General features: G+C 33.7%; 1 protein-coding gene across 1 annotated transcript in view; it reads right to left on the bottom strand.

The window, feature by feature from the left end:
* SEMA3C (semaphorin 3C) overlaps positions 1-26,322 on the bottom strand; it is a 165,864-nt gene that overhangs the window by 6,844 nt on the left and 132,698 nt on the right. Inside the window, exons 13-15 of the mRNA XM_054564390.1 lie at positions 14,513-14,601; positions 11,534-11,575; positions 7,985-8,142 (exon numbers count right to left, since the gene is read on the bottom strand). Coding sequence (XP_054420365.1) covers positions 7,985-8,142; positions 11,534-11,575; positions 14,513-14,601 — 289 coding nt within the window. The remainder of the gene's footprint in view (positions 1-7,984; positions 8,143-11,533; positions 11,576-14,512; positions 14,602-26,322) is intronic.

Raw genomic sequence — 26,322 nt, 5'->3', positions numbered from 1 at the left:
GAAAAATTTTACAAAATAAGTTACAGACATGATGATGTTTCACCCTTATATGCTTTAGCATGTATCTTCTTAAAACAAGTAATTTTCCTACATACCATTATCACATTGAAGATAGTAATATTTATTCAATAACATCCTATAATACACATTTTATATTAAAATTTACCTAGTTGTCCCCAAAATATCTCATACATTTTTAAAGGTTTATTCAGGAATTATTAACTTTCACTTATTGTATTTAGTTGTTACGTATCACCAGCTTAAATATTTCAAAAATTCAGTTACATTCCTTATAAGTTCATTACTATTTAAATAAGTTTTAAATTATTTGCAAACTAACTATTTAATTTCCTGAATCTTAGTATTAACTACATATATTAGTTTCAATTGTATTACATGGTTCAACAAATCAAAATAGAGCAACTGACATTCTCTTAGAAATGATTTGTGGATATGAACATTGCTATAAGACACCAGGAAGGGAACTCTCCTTAAATATTGGGAGTACAACTATAAATTGACTATTTACTATCAATGCTGAGAAGTATATACAAAGGAGCATATAACCTAAGTAGGTTAGTTGTTAAGTCTCTCATAATATTTTTATCCTTGAAGATAAGTTAAAATCAGTAAAAAAAACAGAAAGATGAAAGTCATTCAGAGATTATCAAATTCACAAAGCAAAACTAATCTCAAAGTCATCGATAATGAAAAAATTTATTTTAAGGTTATGGCAAATTATTAATAGTTTATGTACTTAATATGTTGTATACATGTATCTATGGAAATATAGGTATAAAATTTTGTGTCATGTAAGTATGCTTTTTTTCCAGAAAAGTCACATGATCCTTATTCGATTATATATTTCTATACAACCACACAGACATAAATTAGTAGTAGTCACTCTTGTCTCAGAAAATATAATTATTGCTAAACTTTAGAATAGCTCCTATAAATGATTTTACTGCATTGCATTTGCTATACAAGGTCTGTCTGGAAAAAGTCCAGCCACTGTCAATATAAGAAGAATGGTTTACATGACAAAAAAGAATGGTTTGGGTGTAATCTGGCAGCCAAGGAGAGTGGACTGGAATGCACATGTGTGAATGATGACTTCACTGTACTGGTCAGTGTGGGAGTGGTAGACGCTGTTGAGTGGGCATGTGTACTGTGTGGCTCTGTATTCAAAATGACTGAGCGAGTAGAGCAACGAATTTGCATTAAATTTTGGATTAAGGTTGAACATTCCTCTGCAGAAACTATTCACATGATTCAGAAAGCACAGCTATAGGCAACTGGTGATTGGCAGCTTCATCAGGACAATGCACCTGCTCATTCATCCTGTCTGGTGCAGAGTATTTTGCTGAAACATCAAATCACCCAGGTGACTCAGCCCCCTACAGCCCAGATTTGGTGCCCTATGACTTCTGGCTTTTCCTAAAACTAAAGCCACCTTTGAAAGGGAAGAGATTCCAGACTGTCAATGAGATTCAGGAAAATGCAACAGGGCAGCTGATGGAGACTGGGAGAAGTATGTGAGGTCCCAAGGTGCCTACTTTGAAGGGGCCTGAGGTGTCATTGTCCTATGTACAATGTTTCTTGTATCGTGTATCTTCTTCAGTGAATGTCTCTATTTTTAATGTTACATGGCTGGATAATATCTGGACAGAAATCGTATATTTAAGTCACAGCATTATTTACTATTAGCTAGCTAAGTGTGTGTATATTATATGAGCATCACGTGAGAGCTCTTATGGATGAACTGGTCATTTTTAGCTATCAAAACAAGCAATACCACTCACAATGGTTAAATTTATTTTTCTGCGATCAGTACTATGTTATGGTTTACTCATGCACATGAACCCTCAAGCTGGGTAATCTAAATTTACAGTATCACATAACTTTCAGACATTAAAATATCCCCCCAAAATTATTATGACTTGGTTTAAATGATGAGATCAGCAAGGCTGTCATCTGAGCCTTTTGTATGTGCAGATTCCCTGTAAGGCATTCCTCCAACATCACAGAAGTGTGCTGGTAGGCAGAATAATGCACTATTATATTGCATGCAGGATTTGGGATTTGTCTCAAGTTGCCAATGTTTCCTTCATTATAGTCTATTCCTTTGGCTAAACAATGAAATCATTTTCCTCTTGTATAGAAAACAGATATTTACTTGAAGACTGAACTGATTATCCTGTCTTAAAATAAAATTTCTAACTAAATATCTGAATCCAGAATAAATATCATTTGAGTCTAAATTGCAGTATTTGATACAAATGCCAAAATATTTAAGATACATGCGGGTGAAGAGGAAAAATGCTTGTATTGCTTACTAATAACTTCTTAAAAAAAGAGAAACTGCTGAACCAATGATATAGAACCACTCTATGTCAAAGTATGGACTCCATTGATTTCCACATATAACTACTTCTCTTTTTCCATACAAAGGACATGTTTTTATTTCATTCCTATGAATTCCTCTATGTGCTCTTGTTCCAGATAGACAGTACAATTGGGAAAAAAACAAAACAAAACAGGCAAGTTAACACTACAAAAGAAAATAAATGTGGAAAATTCTCCAAATGAACATTTTTTACCATTACTATTTAATCTCTAAAGAAAATAAATACTATATATGGGAATTTAGTAAATAGTTAATTCATTCAGCAAACATGCTTTGCTTTCACTAAATTGAAAATAATCTGGAGAATTTAAACAGTATAGATATTTTTAATGAAACTTCCAAGGGATACCATGTATGTTATATTTTTGGCTCCCTGTGTATAATTAGCACATTCCTAGAGATCACCAAGATAGTTCTTTAAATGGCTACTACTTTCTAACCCATGACACATACATATATATTTTTGTTTGTACGGTTTTACTGAGGTATAATTGACATATAAATTTTAGGTGGATAACATAATTTTTCAATATATTTATATATTGAAAAGTGATCACCATGATAAGCCTAGTTAACATCATACACACATAGTTGCAATTTTTTCTTTTGTTGATGAATTTTAAGATTTACTCTCTTAGCAACTTCCAAATATGTAATTCAGTATTGTCGACTATAGTCACCATGATGTGCATTTCATCCTTATGACTTAATTATTTTATAACTGGAAGTTTGTACCTTTTGATCCACTTCACCCATTTCTCTTACCCTCCAACACTCACCTCTGGCAACCATCAATCTATTATCTGTATCTTTGAGCTTGGTTTGCTGTTATTGTTTTTTAAATTCCACATATAAGTGAGATCATATGGTATTTGTCTTACTCTGGCTGACTTATTTCACTTAGCATAATGCCCTCAAGGTCCATCTTTATTTTCACAAACGTCAAGGTTTCACTCTTTCTTATGGCTGAATAGTATTCCATTGCATATATATTTTGATATACAAAATCAATATTGTAAAAAATACTGCAATAATCACAGGGGTGCATATATCTTTTCAAGTTATTGTTTTTGTTTTCTTTGATAAAATACCCAGAAGTGGAATTGCTGCTTACAAAGGAGTTCTATTTTTTTGAGAAAACTCTGTACAGTTTTCCATAGTGGATGTACCAATTTATAATCTCATCAACAGTGCACAAAGATTCCCTCTTTTCTTACATCCTTGCTAACACTTGTTATTTCCTTTCTTTTTGATAATAATAATACTAATGTGTTATCTCATTGTGGTTTGGATTTACATTTCCCTGATGATTAGTGATTGAGGTTGAGCATCTTTTCATGTGTCTGTTGGCTACCTGTATGTTTTCTTTGGAAAAATGTCTATTCAAATCTACTGTTCATTATTTAACTGAACTGTTCATGTTTTATTTTTGGGTTTTTTTTTTTTTGCTATTGACTTATATGAGGTTTTATATATTTGGATATTAATCCCATGTCAGATATATGATTTGCAAATATTTTCTCCCATTCAGTAGGTTGTCTTTTCACCTTGTTGATGATTTTTCTTTTTCCTTTTCTTTTCTGTGTGAAGCTTTATAGTTTGATGTAGAACTAATTGCTTATTTTTGCTTTTGTTGATTTGTTTTGAGGTAAGATATAAAAAACTTATTTCCAAGACAAATATCTTATTGTTCTGTATTTTCTTCTAGGGGTTTTATAGTTTCAGATCTTACATTCAAGTGTTTAATCTATTTTGAGTTAATTTTTGTGTATATGTAAGATAGTGGTCTAGATTTATTTATTTGTTTGTTTGTTTGTATGTGGCTATCCAATTTTGCTAACACCATTTATTGAAAAGACTGTTCTTTCTACATAGTATATTCTTGGTTCCTTAATCATAAATTAATTGGCTCTATATATGTGCGTTTATTCCTGGGTTCTCTATTCTGTTCCATTTATCTATGTATCTCTTCTTATGCCAATGCAATACTGCTTTGATTACTATAACTTAGTTTGATTATTATAATATAGTTTGAAACCAGGATGTGTGATGCCTCCAGCTTTGTTCTTCCTCTAGATTGTTTTGGCTATTTGGAGTCATTTGTGGTTCCGTACAAATTTTAGGATAGTTTGTCCTATTTCCGCACAAAATATCATTAGAATTCTGAAAGGGATTGCACTGAATCTCTAAACTGCTTTAGGTAGTATGGACATTTTAACAATATTAATTTTATAATCCATGGGCACAAAGTATATTTATTTATTTGTGTCGCCTCAGTTACTTTCATCATTGTCATATAATTTTCAGTGTGCAGGTCTATCACCTTCTTGATTAATTTATTTCTAAGTATTTTAGTCTTTTTGATGCAATTGTAATGGGATTGTTTTCTTAATTTCTCTTACTGATAGTTTGTTATCATTGTATAGGAATAAAACAGAATTTTATATATTAATTTTGTATCTTGCAACTTTACTAAGTTCATTTATTAGTTTTAACAACAAATCCATGATACATGGTTTAATGCCAGGTACCATATTGTAACATTAAGAATTAAAAGATAGTTTTAGTTTTTTGATTATTGCAAGAACATGATTAAGATCATGATTTTTGATATTAGGATGGTAATGTGGAATCTATGTTTATGTATACATCTTGGAAAGAATAACTGGGGTTATAATAGGTAGGAGGATATAGGAACAAATAAGTTAACTCATATTTTAACACAAACTTGTAAAATATGGTTCAAATATTCAATAATTGTCTACATATAGTATAGAATTTTATTTTAAGAGTATTCCTTGTTTGTTAAATAAGAATGCCTGTTGGACAAAACCAAGGTCTGTGAGTTTTACAGGGAAGGAGTGCTAATCTCCAATTCTTTTATAGAAAAGGCTGATATGCCTATAGGACTATGGTAAGATTCACTTCATAGTCCCCACATCACTTTCTTAGAAAGTATAGCGTTTCAGCTTTTTTCTGTACTAAATCTGTTTAATAGATTGAAGATTGTATTCCACGTTTTACAGGTGCCAGCTTTTGGAATGGCTTACCAAGAAAAATTTTTGCCTTACAAATAGTTACAGAAATAATCTTGAAATATCACTGCTATCAAAATTGAGAGTAAAAAAACAAACAAGCAACACATACAGCGGAATGAGAAAGAATAAAGCTATAGGAGTCATGCTACTTAGTATCAAACTATACTATAAGGCCATAGTAATTAAAACAACATGGGAGTGGCATAAACATAGACATATAGATCAATGAAACAGAATAGAGAGCCCAGAAATAAATCCATGCCTTTATAATCAATTAACATTTGAGTAAGGAGAAAAAAACATATAATATGCTAAAGATAGTTTATTCAATAAATGGTGTCGGGAAAATTGGACAGATATATGCAGAAAAATGAAGTTATACCACCTTCTTAATCCAAACACAAGAATAAATTCAAAATGGATTAAAGACTTAAATGTTAGACAAGAAACCATAAAAATCATAGAAAAAATATAGGCAGTAAAATCTTGGACATTGTTTGTGGCAATAATTTTTCTGATAGATCTCCTTGGGCAAGGGAAATGAAAGAAAAATAAACAAATGGCACTACATCAAACTAATGTTTTTGCACAGCAAAGGAAATCATCAACAAAAGATAACCACTAAATGGGAGAAGATATTTGCCAATATATCTCATAACAGGTTAATATCTAAAATTTATAAAGAACTTATAAAATTTAATACCAAATAAAAAACCCCCAAGCAATTCAATTAAAAAGTGGGTAAAAGCCCTATATAGACCTTCAAAGCCCTTCAAAGAGGACATAGTGATGTCCAATAGGCATATGGAAAAGGTACTCAAGGTCACTAATCATCAGAGAAATGCAAATTAAAGCTACAATGAGATACCACCTCACATCTGTCAGAATGCTTTCTCCCCACAAACCTACTCTTTCCACAGTCTTCTCTTTCTCATTAAATTCCATCTACATATTTCCAGTACTCTGTTCTGAGAACTTGGTTCCTTTTTCAGTCCTCTCTTTCTCTAACATCCCACATCTGATACACAGCAGATTCTGTGAGCTCTGCGCAGAATCAGACCACTTTTGCCACCTCCACCTCTAGCATCCCCGGGCAGATCACCATTACATCTCCCCTGGATCATTAGAGTAGCCGGTCTTAAAGCTTCTCTTTCCCCTCCCCCATCCTCTTCCTACCTCAGGGCTGCAGGTCCAGACAAACTCAACTAGATGATCTTATTGAACCAAAGTCAAATAATATCACTCACATATTCAAACATTCTCTGTAGTGTTTTATTTCAATTCAGCTTTAAGGATTTCTGGTCCCTTTCTTTGGAATGCTCGTTGCCCAAATAATGCCATGGTGGCATTCCTCTTCCCATTCAAGTCCTTGTTCAACTATCACATCCTCGGTAAGGCCTCCCCTGCCCGCCCATTTCACATTGTAACCCCTTGCTTCCCACATCTCTTGTCTCCTTTCTTTGCCCTTTTAAAATTCATTAACTTTCTCATTTTTTTGATGTACTAGAGGGTTTCCTTATTTGTATATTCTCTGTCTTTCCCTTTATAATTTATTATCCCACAATGGAGGAATTACTGTGTTTTTGTTGTTGTTCAGAGTAATACATGTACCTCTAGAACACTGCCAGGTAAATAATTGTTCCTTGATATGAATTTGTTCAAATAATAGATAAAAACATCAGAATAATCTTGATATGTGCGACTGCAAGGGCTGTTTAAACTGTCAATGTCCTTAAAGGCCTGTATCTATGACAGAGCATAAAGTAGTTATGATACAGTATCACCCCACTGATTTCACTTGAAAGATCCTTGGTGCTCATGGCTGGTTCTATTTCCTTTCTGCTGTTGACACTAATTTTTATAGGTTTCGTCCTGCCATCCATTTCAAGGTATGATTGAAATTATCTGTGACCTTGCTGACCCTAGATTCTGCATATTCTTTGTTCTGAGGTCAGTTTCACTTCTGGTGGTCCCCTTTCAAAATGATGCACATTGGTTCAGAGTTTCTTGCCTAAACCTTTGTTTGGATAAAAGACACTCTGCTTCAGACTGCCCTACTCTCTTAATCTGATCAGAAATCATGTGGTCACCATTCTAAAGGGTAAAGAAAGAATGGTCATTAAGGTTTTGAAGGCAATTCAGCGTACTCATCCTGGAGCAGTGCTCCTTTTGTGTAAACTACACAAGCATTTGATTACAGGAGAATTAAATGGCACAGGGAAACCCTGAAAGGTGCGATTTAAGGGTATACTCAATCAAGCATATAAAACAAAAATGACTTAAAAATTAGGAAATGTGAACAAATGATAAATGTTGCTTGTGTTACAGATGTGTTTTAAAAGGAGAAAAACAATTTTCAAAGTCCTTACACTAGTTATCATATCCCTGAGAATCCCAAGTTATAAAGCTCTGATACTTTTTTCATTCAAAAACTATACATGGAGCTAAACAGAGCTGCTGCTTTTGGTGCTGGCTTAACAGTGCACCACAATTGCCTGGTGACATCAACTTTGATTTTCAGCTGAATGTTAGTACTCACCGCTTCCCTGTTGGGTAGAACCTAGAGCAAGAATGGCCATCCCAGGCGCAATAAGGGTCCCTTGCCAGACAGCAGTCGGCGCAGGCAGTGCCGTAGATGTGGCAGCGATGCAGAGACACTTGGGAAACCCCTTCATTGGAACTCACATACAACTGTTGCTATTAGAAAAACGATGATGATTTACTTCAGATGTGGAAGTTAAGAGAGGACTTTCAGCGGGAACACATTATAATATATGCCCACAAACCCTTGGAATCATTTTGAAAGTAGACTAAAAACGAGAAGCAAAGTCCAGAGGGGTACAAAGCCAAAATAAACATAATTTTCCTATGTTAATATGCCTATAACATTACCACTTTCCTGTTTAAAGAAAAAAGCTCAGAGCACTATGTAGAATGGTAATGTGTTTTAGACATTGGGATTCATTGTTCTCTCAGATTTGAGCTAATATAGTACAGATTTAAATTATGATGTTTGCTTTTCTCTTTTAATGCTGTCTTTTAGCAAAGCACAAGGCAGCTTTCTTATTCTTCAAGTCTGGCAACCCATTACATTGTAAATTTGAGAGAGTGAAGACTAAAATACAAAGCATTTTTGAGTTTAGAAAAGGAAGTAGATAATATAAGATAAAATTTAAAAAACATTTCTCACATGCCTTTGAAAGTGACATATTTTTCATTAGAGGAATTTTTAATTATTTAGAAAAATATCCATATTTATATTTAGACATATCTTAAACTTCTTATATATCCAGAGCTATTCAGCACCCTCAGTCATAAATAAAGATTTTATCCTCCTTCATTTGTAGGGTGTCAGGAGTTTTTATGATACTGCTCTAGTTCCTTTAGCTGTGAACAAAATGGTTCTCAGGAGTTAAAGGGATATGTTTCTAACTGACACTTAATATTTTACAAAGGACTGATATACAATTCAACTTAGCATAGAATCTCTGCACTAGAACCTGAATACATGCACATACACATTCACACACACAACTATCTATCTATATCTATCATATACCATCTATCTATCTATCTATCATCCATCTATCATCTATCTATCTATGCTATTTAAAATTAAATCAATGGGGACATCATTGATGTGGCAGGCTCTGGAGGAATACTTCTGGGATTCAAATCCTGGCTCAACCTTAAAAGTGCTGCGTAACTTTTCTGAATATCAGCTTCCTCTTTGGTAACTGGGAAAATAGAGTACTTATCCTACAGAGTTTTTGTAAGAACTAAACGTAAAGGCCAACTCCCCAAACAATGCTTAGAATTGTTTTTGACTCCTAAAACCTCAATGCATGGGAAATAACAGTAGTAGTAAACCATCAATTTGTAAATTTTCAATTCTAATAAGTCATTTGAATCACATCTCTATGTCTAACATAATTATTTACTCATATCAATGAACTTTTTAGAAATTGGGCTGAAAAATATTGAACCCCAGTTGAGACAAAGCATAAGAAAACTGCATGTTTGAAAATAATCATTTCTCTAGGAATATCTGAATAGTGTTTATTTCAGATAATTGAGTACATTGATGAATAATATAGTGATTGGCCCTGGCTGGTGTGGCTCAGTGGATTGGGTACCGGCCTGTGAACCAAAGGGTTGCTGGCTCGATTCCCAGTCAATGCACATGCCTGGGTTGCGGGCCAGATCCCCACTTGGAGGCATGCAAGAGGCAACTGATCACACATCCATGTTTCTCTCCCTCTCCTTCTCCCTATCTTCCCCTCTCTCTAAAAATAAATTAAATATATATATTTAGTGAATGCACCAGCTTCATTAAAACAATTTGAGGAAACTAGTTTATTTGAGAAAAGGATACCAATAGTTTCACTCTAGAAATTATCTTTTTTATTAATCAAATTATTTTCTGCAATACAGAATGCAAGAATAAATTAGAGAATAAAGGAGCATAAAATAGACAATAATATAATTTGAGCACTAGGGAAGGCACTAAATTTATGACATTTAACTATATACATAAAATACCATTGGCAATTTGTAGTTCTTTCACACTGTAAAAATAATGCAGTATGCAGTTAGTTGGACAAATGAATTCCCCCCAAATCAAGTAAGTACCCTGCCCTCTATCTAAGCGATTTAATAAAACACTTTTAATTATCTACATTTTAAGATGTTGAAGTTATCTAATATTCACTTTTTTCTGTATGTGTGTGTTATATATTGAATTTTATGGAATGGATTGTGAACAAGTTCATAAGTGGAATTACAGGTTGAAACCTGTAATTGTATATTGAACTACTACTATGTCACACAAATGGCTTGGTGTTCATTTTGAATTTTGCTCTAATACTTTTCTTTCCATTAAACTACGGCAAACAAAGGGCTTCCCTGCTGACTTCAAAGACAATTTTGACTAAGGATCAGCTCTCTAGGACACTAGGGGAAATGACAAATAGATTCTTGTTACTTGGAAATATGTTTGTTATTAACCATACAAATATTTTTACAAATAGATCTTTAGCTTTGTTGTACCCTATTTATTTTTCTTCATAAAAAAAGTCAAGTGAAAAATAGGAGAAGGACTGTGGATTACTTGTTCATCTGTAGCAGACCAAATATGGTGAAGAACACTAAAGTTGTGTCATCAGTTATGCTAACACATAAAACTTTTATTCTCTATTCCAAGAAAAATAAGTCTTAGGCTCTTACAAACTAGAGTTACAATGACTCACTTTATTTTAGGCAATTTATATAAATTAATTTGTTTGTGAGAAAAGCATTGCCTTGCAGAGGCAGAAATTTAGCTCAGTGAAGTTAAATGATTTGTTTATAACTTATAGTCAGGTTGGGATTCAAATGCATGCCAGCCCTACCCTGAAACATACTCCATTTTTGATTTGCTTAGAATGTTTGTTTTGGGGTATCTTTGGGGGATGGAAAGATGCATATTTTGCACATGTAGAGACTGGAACTGACTTTTCCTTTCTGTGATTCTTGTGTATTTGGATGTGCAGGCACAAGGAAGATTAAACATTCCTGATAACCATAGTCTAACATTTCTTCGCCAAATCCTGAATGTGGATATGGCTTAGATTTGAAACACTCAGACTTTTTTTTAATGACATGTATTATCCTGAAAGATAGAAATGCACATCTGAAACCTGCGATGGCAGCAGGACCTCAAAAGAGGATTGATTACTTACTCCAAGCCCCTGAAAATACAGGTGAGGTTATAGTAGAATGCACATTATGCTAAATTCTTTCTAAAGAAAGATTATTTTTATTTCGGTTGGCTTCACACAGAGTAATATTTGAGAATATAGGATATACAAAATATTGTGATATCTTGCTGTACCTATGTATGTTCTGCTCTGACAGATTTTTGTACAAAAATGAATCTGTTTTGTGTCTATTAATAGCTCATGAATTCTACATCAAATTTGAAGGTGATTTGTGATATTTTGTAAACAGTATTAATTAGTTAATACTAACAATTTTTCAGGCATTATAAATATATTTTTCATAGTAAATTTTTTACATGCAAAGAAAGTAAAAATGGTGTTCATTTTACCTTTTTAGATGAAATTTTCATTGTTGTTATAGGAGCATGATTCTGAAAAAAGTAGAAAAGCATTATGTTAGTTGCTCAAATAATTATTATAAAGGATTTTGCATTAAAAATGGTCTCTTTTCTGTTGAAATTCAAGAAATCATCATTTCTAATGCATATGTACTTTCAAAGTCTAGCAATACTTGTCTATAATACATTTCTGCTGTTGGGAGTAAGGGTGGTTTGTTACACAAATATATGCTAAACTATAAAAAAGGTGGCAATTCTAACATATATATCAATGTAGTTGTTAGAAGATAAAGCAAATTTGGGAGAATTGGGAAAACCGTATATGGAATACTGAATCCAATAAGTAACTCAGGATGCAATCTGGGCAGCTGGGTGGGGGGTTGTGAAATGGTGTCCCATCTTAATCCAAAACATAGCACTCCAAGTAAGATTCTATTGTTCACCTGACAAATGTTGCTTTGGAAAGATGTATTAGCCTGAACCATACTTACTCTTTTTTGTTGCAAACAAAGTAGTAATGTTAAGGTTCTCCTTCGATAAATGTGAATTAGTTAAAGATCCAAAGAATTTTCTGAAATAGTGACAGTCACTCCTTTCATAACTTTACTTCTTAAATATTATTAGTTACTTTTAAAGATTAAAAATTAGACTTGTGATAACCTGATGAAGGTCTGTGAAATTTTATTTAATTAACTCAAGTGGAAGCAACATCTCAAAATCAACTATGCCCACAATTATTTCACTTTCTGGATTGTGTGTGTTTACACTTAAAAGATAAAATGGTGATATCTATAAACACTCTATTGCAACAAGTTTTGATCATCACTTAGAAATACACATGCATACAAAAAAAAGTATTGCAAGTTATATCCACCGAGGCAAGTTCTAATATTTGTACCTCCAATGCAAGTTAAACTTAGGAAATCTGGACATATTTTCAGAAAATATTTTGTACAGAGGATTGAAATAATAGATTGTGGTTCTGCACAGTATGAAAAACAAAGTGCCTGCTTTTTTCAAGTTGCATTGAGTTTTCTGTAGTATATCAGTGTGACACTTAACTAAGACTTTTTTTTTCAATTTAAATGCATCATTTCCTGACGTGCCCATCATAGTACATCATATACACCCAATTATTTTTACCTCACCTCTGAAAATGTGACACAAACACCATGTTGAAGACAGTAACTGTATTTGGTAACTGTATCTCTCAATTTAGCCACATCAATCACTGGCACACGCATCCATAAGAAAGCTCAAACTTTTTTAGCTTCTCTCTTGGGCGGATGTCCCCCGCATGCATTTTGACTGACTCTATTTTTCCACTGAGAGTTTATTCTTTGTGATGATAACACCAACATAACTCATATAACAGACCATAAGTAGTTAGCACATGATCAGAAGAACTCATGTTTCTTTAAGACCTTTCCGTAACATATATGTTTGAGTTTGTGTCAAACTCACTTAATTAACATTTCCTGAGGACCAAAAAAATGGTATTTCAGAATTAAAAATGAAGTGCTGCAATATGGCATTTTTTGCTATCTTCAAAAGGAGTCTAGAATAAGGTACTTTATATTATTTTGGCTACCTAAGTTGTACCTATTGAATTAAATGAGAAAAATATATTTTACACATAACATTACTCTGGTTAATATAGTGAAAAATCAATTTCTTCACAAAGCAAGGCACAGCAAAGGCAGTTGAATGGACACGGTTAACATTTAATGAGCACAATTTTAATGCACTAATTACAAAAAGTTTATGAAGTGAGTCTAGCATTAAAAATTATAAATGTAATGACATTGGGAAATTTGTCAGGATTCCCCACATTTTATATTTGACTTGATTCATTTTAGAAAATATTCCTTCACATTTAAAGTTTATTAGCATAATATAACAGCATTAAATCTTGATCACTTATGTGCTTATAAATTCAGCATTTTTCATGACTGTGGTAATGTATATTAACAATAAGTTAATACATGCTGGGTCTACTAACCTAAACGAAACAACTGACAGGACTAGAACTAGTCTGCTCTTGAGTTCTGAAATGCTACTTTTATTTAGTTAATGGCTGACTCTGGTCTTTTGGTCTGTGGGCCAATGTTTCTTAATTGGTTTAGTTGGAAACAGAAGAATGCAGTGGCATTGATTCCATGTCAAAGTTTCTCCATCATCCTAACAGCTCCTTCCTCTATGCTTCTACTCATCTTTCCAAATGCAGATAAAAGGGGCCACTTGAACTATGATGACCCACACTCTAAGGAGAGGACATGCAGGACATCACAGACGCATAAAGAATAGGCACTCTGCCCTGACCAGGTAAGACCTTATAGGATCGGACTTCCCTCTGTGAGCCTTTTTTTTGTCATGTTGTGTTTTTATTTATTTATTTATTTTTAATGCTTAGTTCAAGGACAGAAAGGCTACTACAGTGAAATGTCAAGTTCAGAGAGAACATGTTTTGAGTGATAAAGGGACAACATTTGTTTTAGTTAATTAGGGTGACATTTGAATTGAAAGCAATAAAACAAGAAAACAAAGGTTTTCTTGAAATTCCTGGCTAAAAAATATGAGAAAGTTTATCTAACAGTCAATAATGTAAAAAGTATTTATGTTTCAGTGGTTTGTAAAGCAAATGATAAAAGCCTTTTCCTGGAAAATCTTGTAGCCCTTGACTTTTTTTAAAAGAACTCATTTAAAAAAAATAATGATGAGCAAAATTCTTAAAGTTGTGATGACAGCTGAAAAAACTAATCTTTTTATGTTAAGATAGCTTGAAATACATAAAAATATTTCAGACAAATATTCGTTCTATATTTCTCATTTTATCTGGTGTTTTCTACCCTCACAATTTATAACATTCTTTATTTGGTCTTTTATAAAATTTTCTTTTTCTCCAAAGTGGCAGTAAGATTAAAGAATTCTATTCATCATGCATCTTTAGAGATTAATAGGTATTCAAACCTTGAAAACTTCCAACTCCTCCAGAATGAGCTCACCACTGGCAGAGCTGTTAGTGGGAAGAACCACCACCTTCTGCACAGTACCCCGATCTGAATCAGAGAAGAAAACAATGAGAGGTTGCAGCATTTTTTTTTAAGGAAAGAAATATACTTAGACATCGGATTACTGGCTTAGAATTTAAAGTAGTATTCTTATGTCACATAAATATTTTCTAAGCATTTAAGTATGTCACTCTATGAATCATGTATATTTTGGTTTAAAAGAAACCAGTTGAGATTTAGCAATGTGGGGTTAAAGCAAATTTTGAGTGATTTGTTGGAATAACAATTATTGCTTCCAAAATATGTTTCTAACATAATAATTAATGATACATCATAAATATCAAGTGATTTTCCTTTTAATGTATGAGCATGTACCTGTGAATTTGTAATTTGGAAAGGTAAATTGTCACATGTAATGAAACATTTTAAAAATTTTGTTGACAAATCAATAAGGTTAACTTGAACTGAGTTGTACTGGACTTTGCAACTAGAAATCATTTAGTGATGAACATCACCTGATCTTAGAAGTTTCAAACTATACTTCTTAAGCCACACTAAACTAAAAAATAATCCCAAACTTTGCAGGCTCTAGGTATAATTTTAAAACTTTAATTTTTTTCTGTTTCACTGATTAGCTTCCTTAGAATCAGCCCTGGTAACAAGTGTACTATTTTCTTGGAAGATAAGTAATGAAAAGTATATATTGAAAATGAAAAAAACATTTGAGGATGCCATGCAGAGATGTCACAATTGAAAATTAATAAATATGGTTGAAGGTGTTTCCCAATTTCTATTAATCACAAAGAGCAGTGGAAACTTTTGGGGAATAGAACATAACCAAAAAATCTAAAATAAAATCCTTGAAATTATAACACTTGGGGCAGGATACTTTTTTTTGTGTGTGTGTGTATGATGGATGAGAGTGTAAAAACCTATTTGTTTTAGGTTATATTATCATAAAGGTCATACTTTTTTGAAGAAGAAGAAGTCACAACAGAGTTTTATGGCTCCCTGCTACAGCTTGTAAGGATCACTGCCATTCTTCATGACAGCAATGACCTCTTTCTTGAGTAGAGACTGAGCAGAAACTGTTTAACCATAGTCCCAAATAAAACTACATGAAAGGAAATCCTGGTTACAGAGGTTCTCAAAGATAAAGCTATCAAATCTGACAACAATTAATTATTCTCAAATGAGACAACTGGCTCCATTTTTTACCCAATGTCCCAACTTACTATGAGAGTAAAATTTTACATAAATCATCATTTCTCCTAAAAGAACCCACAACAAAGGTACTTTATTCATGCCATTTATAAAATATTACAGAAAGAGCAGCTATAAAAATGGCCTAATAAAAGGATAATGCAAAACTTGGTTTTCACTCATTTGCAATAAAAGCTAGAATGCCCCTTTTTATTGCGTGTTTTCTTATTTTAGTAATTTTTTTGTTTGTTGGTAATGATGAGTAAATTTCCATTTTAAGACCATTAAAGGGAAAGATACATTTTTCTACCAAGTAAAACCAAATGTGAAGTTATCTGAAACTCTTGCAAAAATATAAGTATTGGTAACAATACTGAAAATGAAGTTTAAATAAAATCATAGAAATGCAATATCTACAAACAAATATTCCATGGTTGCCTAACTATGTGAGTGACTCTATGATAAAAATATATTATTTAAATCTGACTTAAAAGAAAATAGATATCCATTTTAATTCTTTAATTTTCTGTTTTGACTTGTTTTGCTACTTCATGAGATAGTATTTCTGCAGAGCCCTTTTTTATACTGATTTAATTTTTATCAGCATATTACCAATGCATATATTTGTTCTTATTATAATTATACATACTAAAAGTTTTTTATTCATAAATTAGTCATTCAAATTTATAGTTTTAAATATGAATGAAATAGGTTTAAATCCTTGTGGTATTGCTTCCATCACTATTAGTCATGATTAATTTAGGTTTTATGAGACATTCAACTGATAGAGTTTGGGGTGACTTCTTTAAGTAAAATAATACAAAAATACAAAATCAAATTTGTTTGAGTCTTTCCAAAGAAGAACAAATGAGTAACTCTAAAGATATGGTAAATCCACCTCTGATAATTAGCCTAACTTTTTTAAAAAAAGGATTTTATAAAATTGGACAATAATACATTCTTTAAATTGAAGAAGCTCTAATTATTCAATATTTACAGTATCTTATTACTATCATTTTATTGTTCAAGATTGCTTTTTCACAAGTCAGAGAAAGGTTGGAAAATCTCTTCTTCAATTGAATATAAACAGATCTAACTCTTGGTTTCATTTATTCATTGGCCTTTGTTCTACATCTCCCGAGTACACTCAATCTGTTTTCTACATCCCTACAAGTTTGTCTTTACATGTGCATACTCTTACCCTGTTCCACGCAGGATCACTCCCTTCAGGAATACCTTATTCAAACTAAAATACACATCATTTTCCCTGTCTTTCTCTAGACATCCTGCAGGTTGGCATTATTCCATTTAAAAAGTGCTCAGAACCATACAGTTTTTCTTTTTAAACAATGATGCCAGATCTCACTGAGACTGGAATATTTAAAAGACACAGCAATAGTTCTGATGGTTGATCAACAACTTAGGTGACTGCACAGGATCGCTAGGACTTGAAGTCTCGGAAACAAATACCCCAACTCTAGTCTTGTACACCACTTACAAGGTTCCCACTCTGGACGTCTTTATATTTCTGATCCTATTCCAAACTGCCTGATTCCTACAACGTCTAGTTCAGAGTCTCAAGACATTCAACTTGATCCAATTTAATCATGACTAAAGCACATCATAAACCAGTACTTAGTAGAAGTTCAGGTGTCAAACATGATACATGTGATTTCAAGTCTCTATAATGCAATTCAATTTCAACTCAATTCAGCTGTCAGGGCAGTTAGGCCATCAATGGCAGCTTAAGTGTCTCTATTTGAGAGAGGCCATTGGAAAAGTAGTATCAGTGAATGCTGTTGTTCAGCATCTCCGACAGTGTATTGATGCTAAAAATTGTGTAGGGTCAAATAAATTTGGATAGTACTAGATTAACCTAGGTTAAGCAGGTTTTTTGCTGCAGAATCTTTCAGAATGATTAAAATACTTGTCTGCATCATGAGGACAATATAGTATTCAGTGACTTTGCTAATACCATTAATTTCATGTGATTCCTAGGTACTACCATCCATGTACTTTTAGAGACCGTGTTGCATTATACCAGTAGTTTCTCACAGTGTGGCCTTCAGACCACCTCATCAAAATTACATAGGGTGTTTACTAAAAACTTAGTTGTTGGCTCCCATGTCAGACCACAAACATAATGTTTGGAAGTGCTAATTTTACATAAGCTTTACAGCAAACACACACACACACACACACACACACACACACGCACACACACATGTGCACATATATGCACGTGCACACACACACACATTCTCTCTCTCTCTCTCAAACATTTGAGAATCACAGAAGATAACATAATTTTTTCCTAACCTATTTCATTTCTTGGCAATTGTATTTGTCAAAAAAAAGCTACTAAATTAGTGTTCATATTTTTTTGATTTTTAAATTTTATTTCTTCCTAAATTCAGCTAATATATTCTACTAATATATGAAGTTAATGATTAATTTGCAATATACTAAAATTATGCTAAGATTTTCCCCAAAATTATAATTGAGTTCCAGATATTTTCAAAATCAAAGTATATGTATATATGATATATGAAATTAAAAAAATACCCACTTAATCTTGAAACATTAAAATATCATGGAGAGAAGGAAATGGGTATTTTAAAACACTTTTGGTGGAAATGTAATCAGAAAAGTTTTTCTGGTGGGCAGTAAGGCGGCTGGTCAGAACAGCATTCCTGCAGTAAACAACTGCAAAATGGGACAAACCGTACAGCATAACTCTTTCTAGGTGATGAATAATAGACAGTGCAAGACTAAAACACGAGAAACTCACATGGAAATATTCATGATCACCCAACTATCTGCTCGGGAATCTCTTCCCAAGAGAGGTATAGGGAGCTGGTGAATGAATAGTGCATAGCAGTCCAACTGAGATGAGGAGGCAGATACGAGAATTTAGGGCAGCAGAAACAAATAAATTCCCTGGCACACAATATCTGAGAGAGGGAGCTGCCCAGAAAGTGGGTTCCAAAGTCCACGTAGAAATCCCCTGTGTCTGTAGCTAATTCCTGGCCTATATATTTGCAGGATGAGATCACTCAAGGCTTAACAGATTTCAGCTGCTAGAGTAAGACTGGAACAGGCAAGTTATAGGTTCAGCAGTTCTGAGGAAGAGTGATGTTGGGTGAAGGCTGGAGTTCTGGTTCTATCTTAGTAGATAGATCTCATTAACACCTTGTTAAAACTGACATCCTGTTGACACAAAAAGGCTGAGCCTAGAGGAGTAAGTGTCATATTCTAGAGTAAGGCTTACTTTAGGCTTGCCCTAACACAACCTGAAACGAAGATCTGATAACACATACAGAGGAAAAAGTTTGGACTTTGAGTTCTGCTAAATTAGAGTGACTTCTCTTGTACACACAAAAAAATTTTTATTACTGATTTGAAAAAGAGAGAGAGAGAAACATCTGTTTGTTGTTCCACTCATTTATGCATTTGTTGGTTCTTTTTTAAAAAAATGTATTTGAGAGAGAGAGAGAAATAACGATTTGTTGTTCCACTTATGCATTCACTGTTAATCTGGTTGATTCTTGTATGTGCTCTGACATGGGATTAAACCCACAACCTTGGCGTATTGGGATGATGTTCTAACCAACTGAGCTACCCAGCCAAGGTCTCATTAACACACAAGAATGTTAATGGAAAGTAAAACAAATTCAAAGTGATCAACTAATAATTGACTGCCTGTGATAACAAGAATTAACCCTTCTCTGGGAAGATAAGAGAACCTAAATCTAAGGCATTGTTTATAATGTCCAGTATTCAGCAGTAACAGAGATGATTATACATGGAGAGAGAGAGAGCGAGTGCAGGGCAGGGGCACACGTGTGATCGACAGTCAAGAAGAATTCAAGATCACCCAGATATTGGACTTCACAAATAACTTAAAGTAGCTATTATAGTTATTATAAATATGTTTAAAAATTTAAAAAAAATTCTAAATTGAGAGAATGAAATTATAATGAACAGATATAAAAACTCAGAAAAAAATAAAAACTATAAAACATCAAGTGGATGTTTCAAAACTAAAGTACAAAAACTGAAACAAAATATTAACTCCATTGACTTAGTAGTAGAGATTAAAAAAGAAAGTCAATGAATTTGAAGCCAAAGGAATAGAAGTTACCCAGTTTCACGAGTACAAAGGAAAAAAGTTTGAAGAGAATGAAAAGGTTCTTTTGGGTATGTGTGACATTATCAAATGATCTAATATATGTGTAATTGGAGCTATAAAAGGAGAATAAGGAGTTATAGATGAAGAAAAAATATATGAAAAAAATAATGGCTGAAAACTTCCCAAATTTAATGAAAAATCCTAAGTTGAAGATCTAGGAATTCAGGAAGACCCAAGATAACTACATATAAAAAGAACCATACCTAGGAACATTATACTTAAACTGCTGAAAACAAAAGATGTAGAAAAAACTTTGAAAGCACCCAGAGAAAAGGACATATGTCATGAGAACAAGAAATACAATTCTTGCTGGCTTCTTATTACAAACAATGGAGGCAAGAAGATAATGGATAAGATTTTTTAAATGCTGAAAAAACAAAAAAGTTAATCCAGAATTTTATATCCAGAGAAAATATTATTAAGAAAATGAAGATGCACCCCTATGTTCACAGCAGCACTATTTATAATAGCCAAGTGCTCAAAACAGCCAAAGTGCCCATCAGTAAATGAGTGGATCAAAAAAAATGGTGATATATTTACACAATGGAATTCTACTCAACAGAAAGAAAGAAGGAACTCCTGCTTTTTGTGACAGCATGGAAGGAACTGGAGAATATTTTGCTTAGTGAAGTAAGCCACTTGGTGAAAAACAAATGACATATGATCTCACCTATAAGAGGAATCTAATGCACAAAATAAACTAATGAACAAAACAGAACCACAATCACGGAAACATAGAACAGATTGAAAGTGACCAGAGCGGAGGGAGGAGGGGGACACTGGTGGAAAGAAAGGGAAGAGACTACACAAAGAACATCTATGAATGATGATTCATGGACATGGACAACAGTGTGGGGATGGACTGTGGGGGCGGGGTGGGCGGAGGAGGGCAATGGGGGGGAAACTGGGACAACTGTAATAGAGTAACAATAAAAAATGATTATAAAAGAAGACAAGATGAAATCAAACATTTTTTTAGATAAAAGATGGAAGAGTTTTTCCTTCAGGCTTCTTGCATTTGAAGAAATGCTAAAGAATGTCTTTTAGTCTGAAGGAAAATAAGGCGAAATGAAAATTCATGTTTATAGTAAAAATAAAGAGAGCCAGACGTGGCCCTCATTCCATCAGAGCTGGCTGGTTTGCAGATACGTTTTGGAACTGCTGCAGCCAGTCGCAAACATAAGAAAAGCTGACAGGACGAAGCTGATTCCTGCTCCCTGCAAAGGAGGACGGAGCCAAAAGCTCCAAAGAAAGAAGCCAGGGCCCTGCTCAAACTACATCTGAAACCACCCTATATAGTGCTCTCAGTTATATGAATTAATAAGCCTTTAAGGAAAAGTAAACAAACTATGGCATTTCTGACTATCTCAGGTAACAGTAAAACACCACCACTCCCATCCACAAATCACCCAGCAGAGGTAATGGTGATATCTCACAAAGTGAAAAAAAATGAGTATTTAAGTATAATCCATCTATATGAGTAGGGGATTATACTCTATTTTTAATTCAGGCCCATTATCTTTTATCTGCAATTTTAAATTTCAAAACCGTTTTTAAAAATTTCTTGGGAGGTACAACCTGTCCCAACTTGAATTAACTTGGCCACAAAACCTGACCTGCACTTACTGGAGGCTATTTATGGTCTTTATTTTTTATACTTGGTTTGAAGACGTCTGTCTCACTGCAGAAATAGTACTGGGTATTTGAGAAGGTGTGGCCCAAGGTTCTATAGACCATTTTACCAAATATACATGCAAACATCATTTTTTCATTTTTAAATACTTCTGAATCCCAAAACACATTTGGTATCAAATAAAAGAATCTAAACAAGGATTCTTTTCTCTATATTTTCTTTTTTATCAATTTTCTACACTTAACAATTAAGTATCTCTCCTTTAAACAATAAAAACAATAACATCTAACTAAGCAAAGCTATAGATAGAAATCACTTTCTGATTAAAATTAACATGTTAAAGTAGATGGCACATACTCAAAAGCAGATCTACTGAAGTCATTCTGTTAATTTAGGACACTGCTTTTGAGTCTGCCTAAACTGCTGTTAGGGACCCAACCAGTTACACTGTTCCCCTACATGCTGAACGCTGGGTGCACGTGTAACTGTGCTCTGCGATGATCCTTTTTGTAGTTAGCTCCGAAACAGACCAGGTGATGGCAGTTTCTACATCATTTTTATATATATATATCCCTTCTCTCCCAAAATCTGAACGAATGTCAACTATTTTCATTGTATCCATTCTGGTTTTACACCTGCAAATGATGTAAACTTCAGCAAACCGGCCTCCTATAATCTACTTTATTTTTCTATAAAATGTGGACCTAGTATTTGCTTTACATACCTGATGAGGCTGTTCGTGATCAAAGGAGACTGTGTATGTGAAAATTCCTTGTAAATTTTACAGACAGCATAACTAATTTGACTTTCCATGGTCTGAAATTGTCCCTTCTTATTCTCACTCTTTGCCTGTGACAAATTATTTACTATTCTTATACACCAGTGCTTTACTTTTATCTATAATTTCCAAACAGAAGAAATGCCTCCCACATTACCAGCTCATTCATCTATGATCTGTCATGAAAGGTTTTTTTATCTCAGCTTTTCTTATTAAGATGTACTCAAATTTATGTAACAGTGAAGGATAATTACGCACTTATTGTTCTTTGCCTGTTTCCTTCCACAAGAAAATGAACCGTAGGGGAGACATTTGTATGTTTTGTTCACTGCTTATATCTAGTGAATAGAATAGCATGAGATATCTTAACAGAAATTCAAAAATATTTATGAATGATACATATACTTATATATTTATAATCAAAGACATATATGATTGATCTCAATAAATACGTATCTACTGTATAGGTACATATGTATGTATACCTACTAAAATCTTATTAGTTTCTAGGCAGTATATTCAGGGTTTTACATACATTATCTCTTTTAATATTTAAAATAAGCCCATAAAGTAGTACAATTAAGGAAACTAGGCTTAGAGGTGTTATATAATTTACTCAAGGTCATACAACTGATAAGCAGTAGAGGACAAAATTTAAGCCTAGGTCCTTTGATTGTCAAAGCATGTTCCCTAATTCTTACTATAGAATACTTCTAATAATAACTTATTATAAATATTTTAATAGGTTATTCTGTAGTTAACAATGTTTGGGAGAAGGTACAGCCAAAATTACAATTGGTCTTTATGAGGATAATACCTGGAAATTTTAATGTGCCATATCATACTACCATATGTATATGTAGAATTTTATAGGTAAGGAGTTAGGCATGTAATAAATTAGTTGAAAAGTAAACTTGTGGGGCAAAGTTGAAACTGATAATTATAAAAGGAGTAACTAAATTGTAAGTTTTGATTTAGTTGAGGCTTACCAAAAAATCAGAAAACAGTAAAGTATGGCAATTACATTTTCTGACCTAATTATTTATTCAATCAAGGTTTCTGTCCTCATGAAAAATATCTGCTATATCTAATGTATCAAAATGTGTTTAACAAGTTTACAATATAGTCTGTTTTGTTTATTTTAGTTCTAGAAAGTTATTATATCTGTAAGGTTTAAGAAAAACCTTATAATTTAATATCAGGCCTCATGATAATCTATCAACATATGGATTATTATAGTTATTTCCTGGAAATACAACTAAAAAAAATACTCAAATAGGTACTCAGAAATCACTAAAATTAATGTTTTAGTGTTTTGTAAATTCCTAAAATTTACACATCATCTTTCAGTATCCCTTATTGCATTATATCACAAATCATTTACTTACATTTGAAAACAAATAAACTGACTTTAAATAATGTAGGTATATATTCCACATAAGGTTTTACTGATGCTACACAGTATGCAACATCTAAATTTCCAAAGATGCAAAATAGGGGTTAATTCTATTTAACCTTTTATCATTTGGAGAAGTATTACTGAGATTAATAATTTTTGTGGCCACAAATTAACCTATTTTCCTGCCTAATTTTTTAATAAGATAAGGTGTCTCACATTTGTTTTCAAAGATTCAATAAACCGCATACAGAAACTACCCTGGAACATCCACCTCAGTTGCTGGGTGCTCAGGCAAAGAGAAAGGGATATAAAGCTCAGTTGCTGGGCTCTCTCCCTCTCTTGATGTGGTCCTCTCAATCCCCCACTGACTTGCCCATGTTAACCCCTTCCTACTTTGTCCTGTCCACCTCTCCTTCTCTCCCCTGCAATGGTTATTTTCCTCTCAAACCTTGCTGGTCAGTGAGAATGTAGGATAATGAGGAAAACAGGGCATTACAAGGTCACCCAGATATAACTGGACCATGTGTGATAATCTCACCGCTGCTCTTTTCCTGCCAGCTACTCGCTTTTCTCGAGGCCACCATAATAGTACTTCTTATTCTCCTGTTACTTTCACAATCACTCTTCCCCCATCTTCTTGGTAAGTGCCTTTTATTTTCCTGCCCCGTGAGTGAGCTCCCAAGAGTAAAATTCTTATCTGCACGGCCTCCTAGGGTGACCTCAAAGAATTGTCATGGACTCAGCTAACAACACCACTGCTAGCGACCCCACTATCTACATCTCCAGCACAGTCCTCTGGGCTAATGTGTTATCTGTAATAACACCCTCTTTGAATTATCCATCTCGATGGGCCACCAAATTTTTAACTCAATGTGAGACAGATCTAGTCTTAAATTTAATTATTCTTCCTAATAACTTCACAACCTAAGCAAGCCATTTAACCTCTGAAAGCCTCAATTTACACAGCTGCAAAATGGTGATACTAATAATGCTCATTGGGTTGCTGTGAGGTTTTAATGAGATGATATATCTTAAGTGATAAATTCAGTCTCTGATGCAAAACAGGTCATAGGGAAGGATAGGTATATGCCATTCAAAAGGGAATTCCTTACTCTCCAAAGCTACTTGCTCATTATACAGTCCCTTGATCAGTGAATAGTACTTCTTTTCAGGTATTTTCCAAGCCACAAATCTACAAAACACTCCAGACACTTTTTCACCCTCCCATCTTTCCGAAATCAATTTATGATCTGGCTCTTTTCCTTTTCCTAAATCTCTCTTGAACTTGACAATCTCTCTCAACCTCTGACTTCTAATTCCTGTTTTAATTTAGGCTCTCATCATTTCTTGCCTATAGCATACAAAAACTCTCTTAACTGGCCTTCTTTTCTCAGTTTGTAATGTATCCTCCAGACTATTACCAAAGTGATCTATTTATGTAAGGGCAGTGGCTGGCCAACTCTTCAGATGACCCCTAATGAATCATGCCTTGCATAACTTCTCCTTTCGAATATAGCTACAGTGTGTGACCTGCAACTAATAAACAGAAAAATGCAAAGGTGATGGTATGTCAGTCCCATGACTGTGCCACATTATATGAGATCTATTTTAGTAGAGTGTAGAGAGAGACTCCACTAGCCTTGAAGGAGCAAACAGCCTTGTTTTGAATGGCCAATGAAGAGATTCATGTGGGAGGGAACTGCGGGTGGTCTCCAGGAGCTAGGAGCCTCATTTCTGCATCAGTAAGGAACTGAATTTTTCCCAAAACCATCTAAGTTTGGAAAAGGATCTTGAACTGCAGAAAGGAATGCAGCCTGGCCTACACTTTTCATTGCAGCCTTGTGAGACTCTAAGCAGAGAGTACAGCTAAGCATTCATATGTGGAAACTGAGATAATAAATGTGTGTAGTTTTAAGCCCCTCATTTTGTGATAATTTATTATGGAGCAACAGAACACTATTGCAAATGTGTGTCAAGCTGCCAATCCCTTCCTGGATGATACAAATCCTTACATTGTAGATCTTAACTGTTTTCTATGAAGATTTTACAATGCTCTTTCCCCATATTGCTCTTTGGTTAATTCTCTTATGCTTTCAAGTCTTTGCTCAACTATAAGCTTCACCATGTGGCAAACCCTGAGCACATATCTTCCTTCACCAGCTCTGTTGTTTTTTTTTTTTTCCCCCAATGGCATTTATCAAGTTCAAAGAGATTATGTGATTTGCTTATTTATTATGGTTATTTTCTCTTCTAGTAGAATGTAAGCTCCACAGGGCAGAGGTCTTAGTCTCTGATTCACTGATGTGTCCTAAGCACCTGTAAGAGTGCCTGTCACATAATATGCGTTCAATAATATTTACTGAACTGATGTGAATTGCCTCTTCCATATGAGCTCCTTAAAAGAAAGTGCTATTGCTATTGTTTTTTATATATCATAAGCCTTGGCACGCAAGAGGCCCCAAAATTATAATGAGTGAATAAATAACATCTCTGTGACGTATTACATGTTATTCTGTACTGAGTGATAAAGAGCTAAAAAACATACTATATTATATATTTGCATT

Source organism: Pteronotus mesoamericanus, unplaced genomic scaffold (assembly GCF_021234165.1).
Source record: "Pteronotus mesoamericanus isolate MK-2021 breed Mesoamerican mustached bat unplaced genomic scaffold, CSHL_Meso_final scaffold_85, whole genome shotgun sequence".
Classification (NCBI taxonomy): Eukaryota; Metazoa; Chordata; class Mammalia; order Chiroptera; family Mormoopidae; genus Pteronotus; species Pteronotus mesoamericanus.
Note: the sequence above shows the minus strand (reverse complement) of the source record. Positions and strands in the feature narration are given on the sequence as shown.